The sequence below is a fragment of the Chiloscyllium plagiosum genome, chromosome 18 (assembly GCF_004010195.1).
Source record: "Chiloscyllium plagiosum isolate BGI_BamShark_2017 chromosome 18, ASM401019v2, whole genome shotgun sequence".
Lineage (NCBI taxonomy): Eukaryota > Metazoa > Chordata > Chondrichthyes > Orectolobiformes > Hemiscylliidae > Chiloscyllium > Chiloscyllium plagiosum.
The window spans coordinates 27,179,184-27,193,199 of NC_057727.1; the positions used below are offsets into that span (position 1 = coordinate 27,179,184).

The following is a 14,016-nucleotide window of genomic DNA, read 5'->3' on the forward strand; positions in this document are numbered from 1 at the left end:
GATGTCACCTAGACAGGAAACGAAACGTCTGCAACACAAATTCCCAGCTCGGCGAACAGAACCACAACAACGAGCACCCGAGCAACAAATCTTCTCACAAATTTTATTGAGGGATGGGCAAGAACGTACGATGCCTTTAAATATAAATAGTGCTGTGATATACCTATCTCACAACTGGCTCCCTCATATTGAAGAATTTCAATCATATTTGATTTTAAAACAAAATTTGATGCTTAATACACATCAGTAAATAGTCAACAGCATTGTCTACAGTCAATGAAATCATGCCTCTCAATAAACAAACAATTTAACCACTCAGTGCCCACAATCTGCAATTACTAGATTTTCAAGGGCTCTTTACATAGTTAATTTCCATTACAGTGCATTATGTATGATCTGGTTATATAATAAAATGTGAAGACTGTGCACAGGAAATGCACATGAAGGGCACAGTTCTTTTTCACATAGTATGGCATTTCATGAAATGCATTTTTCAAATGAGCCATGACTTGTGAGCAGATTTTAACAGGACTGGTGAACCCATGAATACTCATCTTGATCTCATTAGTTTTATATCTAAATTTTCTAAAATAAAATCTTGTTTAAACTCTATGGACAAAATAAATTTCAGATACATAAAACAAATTAGCAGGCAAAGAATCTTCAAAAAGCACTTTTAATAACGTTGTTAGGAAAAGGTAGAAAAGCAACATGTTTATTTAATTGTTCATGTGATGCAATGCTGCAGGCAAGGCCAGATTTATTGCTCAGCACTAACTGCTCTTGAGGTGAAGATGATCACCTTTGTGAACCGCTGCAGTCCATGTGGTGATGGTAGGTCTTAAATACCTTTAGGGAATACCAGGTTTTTGTCCCAGCAGCAATGAAAGAATGTCAATACTTTCCAAATTTGGATACTGTGCAACTTGAGAGGAATTAAGCCAGTGCTTTCGAGGTAATAGAAGCTTCAGATTTGGAAAATGCTGTCGAAGAAGCTTTACAAGTTGCTATGATGTAATTTATACATGGGACACACTGTTACTGTTCACTGGTGGCAGAGTGACGGTGGAGGGGATGTTAGTGCAGCAGGCATCAAAAATTATGGATGGTATCAAACTTCTTCAATGATGTTTGCAAGCTGCACTGTTCCAAGAAAGTGGGGTGAATTGTTTCAAATTTCTGATTTATGCTTTGTCAATTATGTACAAACTTTTGGAGTTCGAGAGACTAGTTAACTACTACAAAATTTAGAGCTTCAGATTTGCTCTTGTAGCCACAGTATTTATACTGATAGTCTATTTAAGTTTCTGGTCAGTAGTAACCCAGAATATTGGTGGTGAGAGATTCAGAGATGATAAGGCCATTGAACGCAATGGGAAGATATTGACCTTGTGCTTGCATGTATGTTATAGGTTTCACCAAGCCTGAACATTGTCCAGGACAAAGAAAGCCTCAGTATCTGAGGGTTTGTGAAGGGTACTGAATACTGTACAACTATTATCAGAGGAACGGAATTACCATATGAAGCAGCTAAAGCTGAGAAACCCTTATGTCCTTTAAACAAAATGTACAACTAAATACCAAATGTTTATATCTATAATTTCCAACACCAATGTGAACATAGCAATTCAAAATGGACCAAAAAAGTTGAGAAAAAATATCATATAAAAAGGCTGACAATCAGAAGCAAGATTTAGAAAAAAGGTACAGTGTTTTATAAACAGGAAGTATGTACAGATCTAAAGATTTAAATACAGTACTAGTTGATCTCCCCTGAATCTGCACACAGAAAGCCTCTGGCAGAAAAAGACATGAGGGTCGAATGTTTTACACAGAAGGTGGTTCACATATGGAATGAACTTCCTGAGGAAGTGGTGAATGTGGGAACAATTACAATACTTAAAAGACATTTGAATAAGTACATGAATAGGAAAGGTTTGCTATGGTGTAATTTGGAAAGGTTTGGAGGAATATGGGCCAGGAGCAGACTGCTGTGGCTAGTTTAGTTTGGGATTATGGTAGGTGTGGACTGGTTGGACTGAAGGGTCTGTTTCCGTGCTGTATGACTCTATAAAAGCAGACAATGGTACAGATGACATCAAGCAGAGCACTGGAAGAAAACAAAATCAATCATGGTCACTGAAAAAGCATGGATAAGAATTTTGGTATTGCTGGGATTGAGGTAACAGCATAGAAACAGAAATAGTTAATCTTAGTGATTCACATGACTTAAGGTTTCTAATTAAACTTTTAATTAAATAGGACACCAAGATTATACAATCTCCTGTTCAGCTTATGCAAAGGGTTAATTAGAGGACTCAAATCAAGAATAAAAATGGTGAGTATTTAGTTGGAATGGATTAAGAATGATTGTTTTGCTGATGTTAAAGGAGAAAGTGAAGACTGCAGATGCAGGAGATCAGAGTCAAAAGGTGTGGTGCTGGAAATGCACAGCCGGTCAGGCAGCATTCAAGGAGTAGGTGAGTTGACATTTCGAGCATAAGCTCTTCATCAGGAATGTGTGTGTGTGTATGCGCGCGCATGCACATGTTGGGGGAAGGCTGAAAGAGAGGGGGGGGGGGGGGGGGCTGGGGGAAATGTAGTTGAGAATGCAATAGGTAGATGAAGGTGAGGGGTGATGGTGATAGGTCAGAGTGGAGGATGGAGTGGATAGGTGGGAAGGAAGATGGACAAGTAGGACAGTTCAAGAGAGTGGTGCCGAATTGGAGGGTTGGATCTGGGATAAGGTTGGGGGATGGGAGATGAGGAAACTAGTGAAATCGACATTGATCCTGTATGGTTGGAGGGTGCCAAGGCAGAAGATGAAGCGTTCTTCCTCCAGGCGTCAGGTGGCTGGAATTTGGCAGTTCAGGACACCCAGGACCTCTATGTCCTTGGTGGAATGGGAGGGGGAGTTAAAGTGTTCAGCCACGGGGCAGTGGGGTTATTTAGTGCATGTGTCCCAGAGATGTTTTCTGATATGTTTGGCATCCTGTCTTCCTAATGAAAAGGACACAACATTGAGAGCAATGGACACAGCAAATGACATGTGTGGAGTTGCAGGAAAACCTCTGTCAGATGTGGAAAGATCCGTTGGGGCCTTGGACGGAGGTGAGGGGAGGAAGTGTGGGCGCGGGTTTTACACCTCTTGTGGTGGTAAGGGAAGGAGCCGGGAGTGGACGGTAGGTTGGTGGGGGCATGGACCTAACAAGGGAATCGTGGAGGAAATTGTCTGTGGAACACAGATAGGGGTGGGAAGGGAAATATATCTCTGGTGGTGGGGTCTGTTTATAGGTGGTGGAGATGGCGGAGGATGATGTGTTACATCCGGAGGTTGGTGGGGTGGAAGGTGAGGACCAGGAAGGTGTCTGTCCTTGTTGCAATTGGAGGGGTGGGGTTCAAGGGCAGAGGTGCGGGAAGCGTTAAGTAAAAGAAAATTCAGATTATTCCTGAATTGATGTCAGAAAAAACACAACAGCTTATGATAGTAGTTAAGTACCATGGAATCTGTATGATAGTGGAGAACTGGAACTGGATACTGTTAGCATAGATACAGAAGCAAATTGAATGGCTGCAGGTATCATCAAGGCAGCATGCAGATGAGGAATGCGAGAAAGGCATGGATTGGAATTTTGTTGCTGGGCAGAGTATTTTCGCAAGGAAGTAACTACTAACACATAAATCAAATTTCCCTAAACTAACAACATTTAATCATGAATCAATGCATTTTTCTTTGAGGAACTGAAACAATAATCTTGTTTTCTTTTTTATAAGTGCACATTTAGATAAATTCAGCTATCAATTAACCAAGCACAGATATTCAGATCTCTTTCACAGAAAGCAACTGTTTTCTTACATGGTAGTTTTACAATTGTCACACTGAAACATAGCATACCTCAACTGCATTTCAATATTCAGACTGTGCAAGAAGTGTCCACCAAAAGCCAAGCAGTCCACTGGAGTCAAAGTTGCATAAATCCAGCCTATTAATAGAATAATACATACTTGTTACCATTTTAATCAGAAGATATGAAGTTGTCTTGTGTTGGTCTGGATATCAGATATAATTTCCACGAACAGGAATTTTTCAAATGTTATTTCTTTCATATGAATGAAAAACATTCTCTTTGCAAGAAGTACAAATCACATTATACATTCAACAGCTGCAGCATCTCCACAAAGCCTTTTGGCACATGTAGTTGTATCTTATATTCAGGACAGTCACTTGGTGAAGGACAGTATAAGAGCCAATCTTTACTCAGTCCTTTATTTGTTTTCAGAATTAAATATTACAAAAATTGCTTCAATATCAAACACACCACAGTTTCAACAAGTGTCTGTTTTATGTGCTCAAGTGAAATTCCAGTTAATACCCACCACCAATGTATCATTGAACACAATTAATATTCAATTAAAACTGTAAAACAAATAAGACAGAAACTAACTTTTAGAAGCTAACATATAAACAATGAATACAACCCTCTTAATTTACCTTTAAACACAATAAATGAATAACAGAAAATCCACCCCTACATTAACCTGCTGTCCAGTCACTCTTGTTGGGATATGCTCTATCTAATGCAGATTTGTATCAAAATGCATTCTTGATCATGTAGCATTAAACATTTGTCTAAAGATTCCTGATACATGCTTTTAAGACTTATTTATATTTTATCAATATAAAGTGCAGACCCATTAAGACATGGATCTCAATATACTATAAATTCACTTACAGTGTGGCAGGGGGATGTTCTCATAACTTTTAAAACAAGTAAATGTTTACTTACAGTTTGACTTTGCTTATTTTGAATAAAAGAAAACTTTTATTATTAACATCATCAAACTCAAACCAAATTTCATATTTTAGGCCCCAACATCTGGGTTATAACAGTTTCCACTGTATGTCTGTAGCTAAATAAGCAACATGCATTCTTTAACTGTAACAGATTATTATATTAACATATTATATATCCAAGCAGTTTTTAATTCTTTTGAATTACTGCTTCGTGCATGAGGTGCATATCTGCTTTCCAAGTTAACAGATATATCATTTATTAATTATTCCCTCAACAATCTGACTAATACAGCATTAATGAAACTTCAATATGGTACACGTCTTGTAGAAAGGTATTAATCTTTTAACCTTGCAAAATTTTCAAACAATATAAAGGCATAAATATGATTAAAGCATATCATGGTAATTAATATGATATACATTTTTTTGGATTCTTCCCAATTTCCCACCTAAGTGCACAATTTCCAAAGATGAAATTTCTGTGGTGAAACTATACCTGATGGGATAAACAGGCTCTGTCCTTGTTTCAGGGTGCACTTGTAGCACTTGTCCACCTGATCTGCAAAAAACATTTCACTCTGATTCGACGATGAACTCCATCTTTCATACAAAGCAAGGTTTGCAGAGGTCGACTTAATCAGATAAAAAATTTTCTCTCCCTGCGGAGACAAAATATAGCATACTTAATGCTAAACGTATTCCTTTTGCCAGATTGCAAATGAATTTTGTGCTACATAATTTTCAGTAATGGGTTCATTTTTAACATCTTTAAAGCAACAAAATATCCAAAGCATACTTACAGAGACAACCACAGAATACCAAACAATGATGAAACAAAACATGAGTGGAGAGGTCTGAAGATGTGGTTAAACAGGCAGGACTCAATGATTTAAAAAAGGAGAAAGCCTGTTGAAAGTAAACTGAATTTAAAAGGAAAAGGAGCTGACAGCATAAGGCTTGACCAATTGACTTAATTGAATAGAAAATTAAGCTTTTTAGTTCCACGTTTTTCTGACCTTTACTTACTTTAAGTCCCCCAACATAATGAGGATCAGTCTCTGACTCCAGAAGGTTGTTTTGAGCTTGTTTGGAATGGAGTTAGAGGTGTGTTCTTAGCTTATAGAAAAATACTAATCGAGAGTTATTTTACTCCCTCCCACACAACATAATGCATCTGAAAGTGATTTTTTTTAAAGCTTTTCGAAGACTATTAGAAACAACTATGTAAGAATTGCATGTGTTCTCAGAGATACTCTGTGCTTCACAAGTTTTATTTATTACTCTAATGTACTGCTTTACAATGCTTATTATAATGTTATACAGTTCCACTTGTAAAGAAGGTATTTCCCTTGTTCAAAAATTCATCTTCAACTTACACGTAGAAGATGGTACCAAGCAGAAGAGCCCCCAGAGCCTATGTGAAAGTCTGTGTAGCTGTCCTTCACGCCAATTTGGCAATATTTTGTAACTTTTGGCTTTTCAAAAAGTGAATCATTGTGCCATAAATTATCGACCCAGGACAATTTCTTGACAACTTCAGGTGCTTCAACCAAACTCGACATTCTGCAAAAAAGAACAATATAGGAACGCAATGCTGAGTTCTTATTAAAATCCATTTTTGAGTAAGAACTTTTGATTTTTAAACTCTCACTATTACTCTTTTGTTCCTTAGCTAGATAAGCATTGTGTCTGATGTATTTTGAGCTATAATAACACTGAACTATTAAAACTTAAACTAATGCCTTAACTAAATGTTATTCGATTTGTGTTCACTCCTTAATTTTTGTCACTTCTACATTAAAAGAACATTATTCCATGTTTGAGACGTCTCTAACACAATTATTAATGAAAAGCATTTTAAATCAACCTATTTGGACATAGTATGACATATTTCTGGGACAAGTGAAACTTGAACCCAGACCTTCTAGCCCTGAGGCTAGGACACTACTAATGCACCAAAAGAATCCTAAGAGGATTTTTTTAAATCAACCTGTTCAGACATGTTATGACACATCTGAAGCAGATTGTAATTGAACTGTGATCTTGTGGTCTGCACTAAGTTAATTCACTAAAGCAATTAAGGATATGATGGTTTGATGTTGACCCATCATAACATTTGAATATCTAGATAGAATAATAGAATGGCTACAGCCATACGTCTATCATGTTTGTGTCTTCTCTGTGCAAATGTAACTAATTCACTCCCACTCTCCTGCCCTTTGCTCTATAGCTCGATAGCGTTTTGCTTTTGAGACAAGTATCCATACTCCTTAAAAGCGCCAATGGAACTTCCCTTCATTACATTCTAAGGCTCTACACTCCTGATCCTAACCATGTACTGCATAAAAGATTTTCCTCATGCCATTTTGATTCTTTTGCCATTCACATTAAATTGGTGTCCTCTCGTTCTGAGTTCTTCCTCTAATGGGAGATGTTTCTCCTCATTTATTCTGTCTAGAATCCCCTTGTTTTTGGCACCTCAATCAAATCTCCTCTCAACCTTCCCTTCTCTTAGGAGAATAGACCTAGCTTCTTTAATCTATCTTCATAAATGGAATTCCTCATCTCTGGAATCATGAATGTAAACCTTTTCCACACCCTTTCTAATGCCTTCACATATTTCCCAAGTGTGGTGCCCCAAATTGGAAAGATTACTCTATTTGAGGTCAGACCAATGTTTTACAAAGGTTTCACCATAAGCTCCTTGCTTGGGCACTTTACGCTTCTGTTTCTATATCTACATGTATCATTAATCACTTTTTCAGGCTTCTCCAGCAATTTGAGTATTCTGTGAACATTAAAGCTAAAGGTCCAGTTGTTCTTCCATCAGCTTTTTAAAATTGGACCTTCTGTTACATATTGCCTCTCCTCTTCTTCCGAGCAAAATGCACCTCTTAACACTTCTCTGCACTAAATTACATCTGCCACTATTCTTTTACAATTTTTAGGTATTTTTGTTATGGATTATAAAAGTACAACAACATTAAGAAATTGTTTAATTATACAATAACGTTAGATTTAAAAACATACTTTGTATCTGAAAATTCAAGGTTAATCACATTAAGAACTCTCTTCCGGTTTGCACTGTAGTAGTAGTCAACAAATTCTTTGATGGTCAACTTGCAGGTCTTCTGTTTTGTGACATCTACAACATCAATAACTCTGTCTGGGCCTAGAGAATAAAACGAGAGTACAACAAAACTTATCTATAAAGGACTGTAAGCTCTTGCCATAGAGCAAAATAAGAAAAATATCAAAGGAAATTGTCCCTCTAGTGTTAGAAGTCTAAAGTGACATTATGTAAAATATTAAATACCAAATGATAATTAGTTCAAATGAATGTATTTTGATTCAATTCGCTGTATTAATTTAACCACTGGTCAATATTTGCCATAACACAAGAAAGATTAAAATGCTTGCAAAGAGAATGAAGCACCAAAGAAAATAGTAACTTCACCACCAATCACTAGTTTAATATTGGCCCAAAGAAGAAACAGACTGTAAACACATTATAATAATATATTATATCGGTCAACATTGGATATTTCAACAATATTTCGTGTGAAAGGAGAAGCAATGGGTTATTTTGATGTCTGCAGTTCATTTTGTATATGAAACTACAGACAGAATCTTATATAGATCCAAGCAATGTGGGCTTGGCAAGATGTGTGGTAGAATTGAGTGACAAGATCAACAAGGCCCGTCTCAACATCAATCATTTCACTTCACCTTTTACATTCTTTACAAGCAGCATAATAGATTCTCACAAGAGGGCAGCAATGATGCCAATTGATTGGCATTTGTTAAACAAATTGTAAATGCTACAAGTATCTTAATTAATATTCAGCCTGCCATCTTACCAAACTTGTCAAACAACTCCTATTTCAGGAAACCTTGACAAGGAAACTAGAGCGAGCACCTGACCGATTCAGCTCGCCACTTGCTCTGAATGACTCAATGTTGCAAACCAGGCACCAACATCTTGGAACCGCTCCATAGGCACTGGCCATATGTACCCCACTTCAGTGAACATTGGCATCCGTCATGTACCAGTCAATAAGAATCCCCATGCCACATCTTCAAACAGCTTACAGGACACTTCTGCAATTCAGTGCTGCACCAGCAACTATCATTGTTTTGCTGCAACAAGGTCACTGTACTCAGTGACACTCATTCAGCTCAGCGACTGGACCAGGCTGCATGTCTGAGCTCTCCATTTGTTCTCATAGAATTCACTTGCTCTCAGAGTTCACTCATTCTTAGGTCTCAGCATCCCTGCTGTGCCTTTTTGTGTTTTTCCTGATCAGCCCGAGATTCTAGGCTCCTATAACTCTGTCTTGTTGTTCTGTTTAGCACAGACACAACACCTGGAAGTTTCTCATGGTTGGCAGCAAGCCCAGGTAAGTCAAGGGGAAATAGCCTTCGCTCATTGGCTCTTGGTACAGTAAGCTAAGGCCAACTCCGATATCAGTTCAGGCCCTGCTCAGGGCAGTCAGAGAAAGGATCCGGGCCTCAAAAGGAGTAGACAGCCAAATGATGGATTCTGCTTGCCCTACTGGGGGCTATTTTCCTCCTGGAATGAAAGAGGCAGCTATCACTGGAGATGAAAGTGGGTGGCACTGCTGTTGGTGTTGGTAGGAGTGTGTGTGTAGATAGCGCAAAGGGCATGGAGGGTTAGTGGTGTCAAGATATATGACGGTTGAGAGTCAGTGGGAAAGAAGTTGCAGACAATAATGAAAGTAGAGATGAGCATTAGTGGATGGTGGATACAGTAGCAGTTAGAGGGAAGATGTTAGAATATGCCTTTGGAGAAAGTCATTGACCTCCTTCCTATACTGTTGGGTATTCCTCCAGGTGGCTGAGACTGCACTGTTGGAGATGGCAATCTTGGACATGGCTGGCTTGATCTGGTGCTGTGACCTCCATTGCTATTCCTGGGGGATAAGATCATCCTTTGTCAGGACCAGCCCGTCTAGCAGGAGCTCCAAATCCCTGCCTGCACAGATTAGGTGCCGATTTCCCCCATGTGTCATGCCCAGGGCAAATGTCAGCAACTGTACAGACAATTCTGTACTGGCAGTTTTTGTCGCATTGCACAATAGGGGCTTTTAAAGATGGCAAAGGGTGAAGCGACACCAGTAAATTCCAGAATATCCGTGTACCGAGTTGTTCCAGTAACACGTGTAAAAGATAGACTGGAAATCAGACATCAAACCCACCACAGGTGTGTAATTAAGGAAACCAGAGCGAGCACCTGGCTGATTTAGCTTGCCACTTGCTCTGAATGACAGAATGAGTAATTAATAAGGCAAGTTTGATAAGATAGGGCCTGAGAATGCACTAGATATCACAGCAACAAAACCTCCCAACACAATCCCAACACAACTCAGACTTAGCCAGGAACACATACGATTCAGCCCTTTGAATATTAGAAATCTGTACTTAAATTAAAAGATATTCAGTATCTATGCTAGATTTTGAAAGTGAGGTCAACCTTTCAGGCAGAAAGGTTTGGTTTTAAAACTAAAGAACAAAATGAGTGAATCTTCATTATTTAAATATACAACAGATCTTTACAATTATTTGATTTTGTCAGAAGACTAATTACTTATGACCTCTGTGTTATATTCTTCCATTATGACTCCCGGTTGCTTTGAAGCAGTTATTTGTATCATGCTGATTTGAAACATGCAACATACTTCATCATAATTTAATAAAAATAGAGATTATGGTTTAAGGGGATAGTGTGAACTAAATTAATTTCGATTTTCAAATGTGCAAGTTTTATGGTATTTCTCAATTAAACAGCTCCCATAAACCAGTTTTCACTGATGAGCACAATCATGGAGTGAATCTTACACTTCTTTTACTTAAGTGTCAATTTAATCAATTTCATGAGAACTGGCATCTTTTTATTGTGTTATTGTCCCAGACCTACCTCATTAATTACCTACACCACCACTAATGTCTGAAGTTAAACGGATTCTACAACTCCCACTCACTACCACCCGGATACCCTGGAATATACCAGCATCCCTGGCACACCCGCCACTTTCAAAAGACCACTGTGCACCAGTCTGCGTGGTTTGCATAGTTTGTAACATATTCCCCTACCTGGCAGGAAAGGGGAAGCTGCCTTCTCACTTTGCAGACAGACACCTGGAGTTCCTGTTGTATGGAGTGTTGCAGTGGGGAAATGTCCTCTTCCCCCAGGTTTGGAGATAAGGCCATCCCATCAGACCATGCCAGCCTGATCCAAGGTTGCCACCCAGGCTATTGCAGTCTCAGATATCTACAGCAATGTCCAGCAGTGAAGGATGAAGTCACTCAGCCAGAGTAGGTGCCATTATCTTCTCTCTGACACCTCGTATTCGCTCCATCTCTGTTATTGCACTCACCTCATACCAAGGCTCATGCTCTACCTTTTTATTACATACAAACTTCTCTTATTCGCTCTCACCCATTCTCCTTACCCTGTATGGTCTCTGCACTGCCTACTCACTTGCCACAAACCCCACCAACACTAACAGCTATGTCACTCATTTTTATCTCAATCTCTCCCATTCTCTCATTTCAGGAGAAAACAGCCCACGCAAAGACAGAAAGTGCAAAATGGGTGGTGGACTGTCCAACATTTGCCTCCTCCCTCTGTTCGAGAAGAGAATCCTTACCCTACGGCCATGAATAACGAACTGACAGTGCCCAAGTCTCTGGACTGGCATTGGAGGCTGCCCTTAACTTACTGTGACCACCTGGTCTCCCCTGATTTGACTGAGGACTGCTGACAACCATGACAAGCTTGCTGGCTTTGCGTCTGCACTAAGTGGCAAGGCAAGACAGCAGTACTGTGGACCCAGTTGCTCTGGCTAAGAAGGGAAAGCACTGAAATGTAAGGCAAAACAAGGATGTTGTGAGAATCCAAGTAATCTTAGAGTAAGAGAACATGAAGACTGCAAGTGAACAGCCCTGATGATCACAAAGTGTCCTTGCAGCAGCATTGCAATGGTAGCTGCTAGTGTGCTCCAAAGTGCAGAATCATCCTTTGGGGAGATTGGAGAGGTACCTTCAGGGTTCTGAAAGGCTGGCAGATGTTGGATGGCAGCAACCATAGGTGAGATGCGAGTGTGGTCAGTGCTTTAGAGTGTGCCCTGAGATGCTGTTGCCACTGTCCAAGAAGGTGGTGCAGAGAAGCAAGTGGTGAACTGAAGTCCACAGGTACATGCTGTGACAGTTGACGATGTCAAGTTTCCTCGCAACAGCTGGTAGAATAGGAAGCTACATATTCACAAGGCACAATTTGCTGTTAATGAGGCCAATAACATGCAATAATTCCCGTTAATAGGCATCTCGCTGTTCCCTACTGAGAATCTTATATCGATATCTGGAACTTAGTTCAAAATTACGGCTAGTTTCTCTTGATATTGTGAAAGGCCTCACTGGACTTCTCACACAACTCTCTCATATTTCCACAACCCATATCATTCACGGCCCTTTAAGGTACTGCCATTGCAATTGCAACTCATGCATATGCTAGACATAAAGCTATTTCTTGTTGTACAAAAATTTTCATTATTCGATCATTCAGAATTTGACTACTTCGAACAAAATACATGAAAAAGAAGCGTTTAAAAAAAAAGAACAAAATGTATTCTTGGCAAAGAGTACATTATAGAATAAGAAAGGAAATTATTCTTTTCATTTTCTTCTCTTTGAGTGTAACATAACCTGTCGATAAGTCAAATACTTACCAACATAATTTTCAAGGTCACTAACAGAAAATGTAAGTGGTGGCAAACTTAATCCCAAACCGTCTTTCTTTGCAACCAAAATAGGTCCAGTAAAACCATTTTCTTCCAGAAATCCCAAGGATAGTTGAGTTCCAGTCAGCCTTTGAATAACCTCCTCTGCACTAAACAAACAAATAGATTTGCTTCAGTTCAATAATAGCTTTTGATAGAAGTTGTTATTTCAACTATGCTCTCAATTTTCTACATCTTACGTGTAGAAGTATCATGTGTGTTTTTGAGTAGAGGTCCAGTTGTTTATAGTTATGTTCTTTGTCATATTTTCACAATGAATATTTGTGGTCAAAATCCATATAATAATCACAAAAAAGGTAAATTACTTACTATTATTCCTCATTTTTTTAACCAACTCTTGAGCTGCACATATTGATTGGACTACAGGCTATTGGGCAAATCAAATGGGGATAAGCTACTCAGCATTTTTCACAGACTTTAAATACTGCTGGCATGTCATGATTGCACATTGCCTACAAAATAACATCTTCCTAATTCAGCTTTAGAATAATCTGCAAATAAAAACTCAAACTGATGAACATTTCAATGGAATAGTGAAGAGTAACAGAATGCATTTCATCATTGAATCATTAAGCCATTACAGTACAGAAAGAATAGGAGAAAGTAAGGACTGCAGATGCTGGAGATCAGAGCTTAAAAATGTGTTGCTGGAAAAGTGCAGCAGATCAGGCAGCATCAAAGGAACAGGAGAATCGACGTTTCGGGCATAAGCCCTTCTTCAGTGCAGAAAGAATGCCTATCGAGTCTTTTCCAGCTCCACATAGGAAAATAAAGAAAAACAGTGGTCTAAGCACATTAGGAACACCACGGTCTCCAGTCTGAAAAACAGCCATTTTCACCATTTGCTAATGTTTTTAGATATAAATTTTATACCTTTATATCCAAACTGACACTCCTAGTTCATGAGACTCAATTCTGTTCTCCAGAAAGTTACAAATACTTTATAAAACACTTTATGAAGTCAAAAAGACAACATTCACTTTATTCCATACATCCACCTTCTCTGTTACATTCATCAAAAAGTTCAATTTTTAATTTTTCTTCATTAAAGGGAATCTGTACAATACTGGCTCAGAATAACTGCCCGTTATTCATGTTTTCTCTGTGTACACCAATAGGATAGCAAACTATAGTTATTCTTCAATTTTTCGAAGGTTCAGAGGGATGGAGAAGAATGGTCAAAGAGTTCTTTTTATTAAATACGCTGACAGCCGGAACAATGAAGGAATATTGGACCAAATGAAGGAGAACTAATCAGTTAATATGTCACTGCTTGCAAAAGATGCAAAGGATGCTCGTGTAATTAACCATCCACTTAATTCTAACACATTCCTTCTTCCCCAAATCTGAAGTACAAAGCAAAAAGTCATTAAAGCCTGATCAATTCTTTATGTAGAAGGA

At 38.6% G+C, this 14,016-nt stretch overlaps 1 protein-coding gene across 3 annotated transcripts in view; it reads right to left on the minus strand.

Moving 5' to 3' along the window:
* Nucleotides 1–14,016, minus strand: part of phf2 (PHD finger protein 2) — a 149,284-nt gene that overhangs the window by 67,961 nt on the left and 67,307 nt on the right. For all 3 annotated transcript variants that reach the window (XM_043708015.1, XM_043708017.1, XM_043708018.1), the window contains exons 4-8: nt 12,544–12,704; nt 7,826–7,967; nt 6,172–6,358; nt 5,292–5,454; nt 3,896–3,983 (exon numbers count right to left, since the gene is read on the minus strand). In XM_043708015.1, the coding sequence (XP_043563950.1) occupies nt 3,896–3,983; nt 5,292–5,454; nt 6,172–6,358; nt 7,826–7,967; nt 12,544–12,704 (741 nt within the window). The remainder of the gene's footprint in view (nt 1–3,895; nt 3,984–5,291; nt 5,455–6,171; nt 6,359–7,825; nt 7,968–12,543; nt 12,705–14,016) is intronic.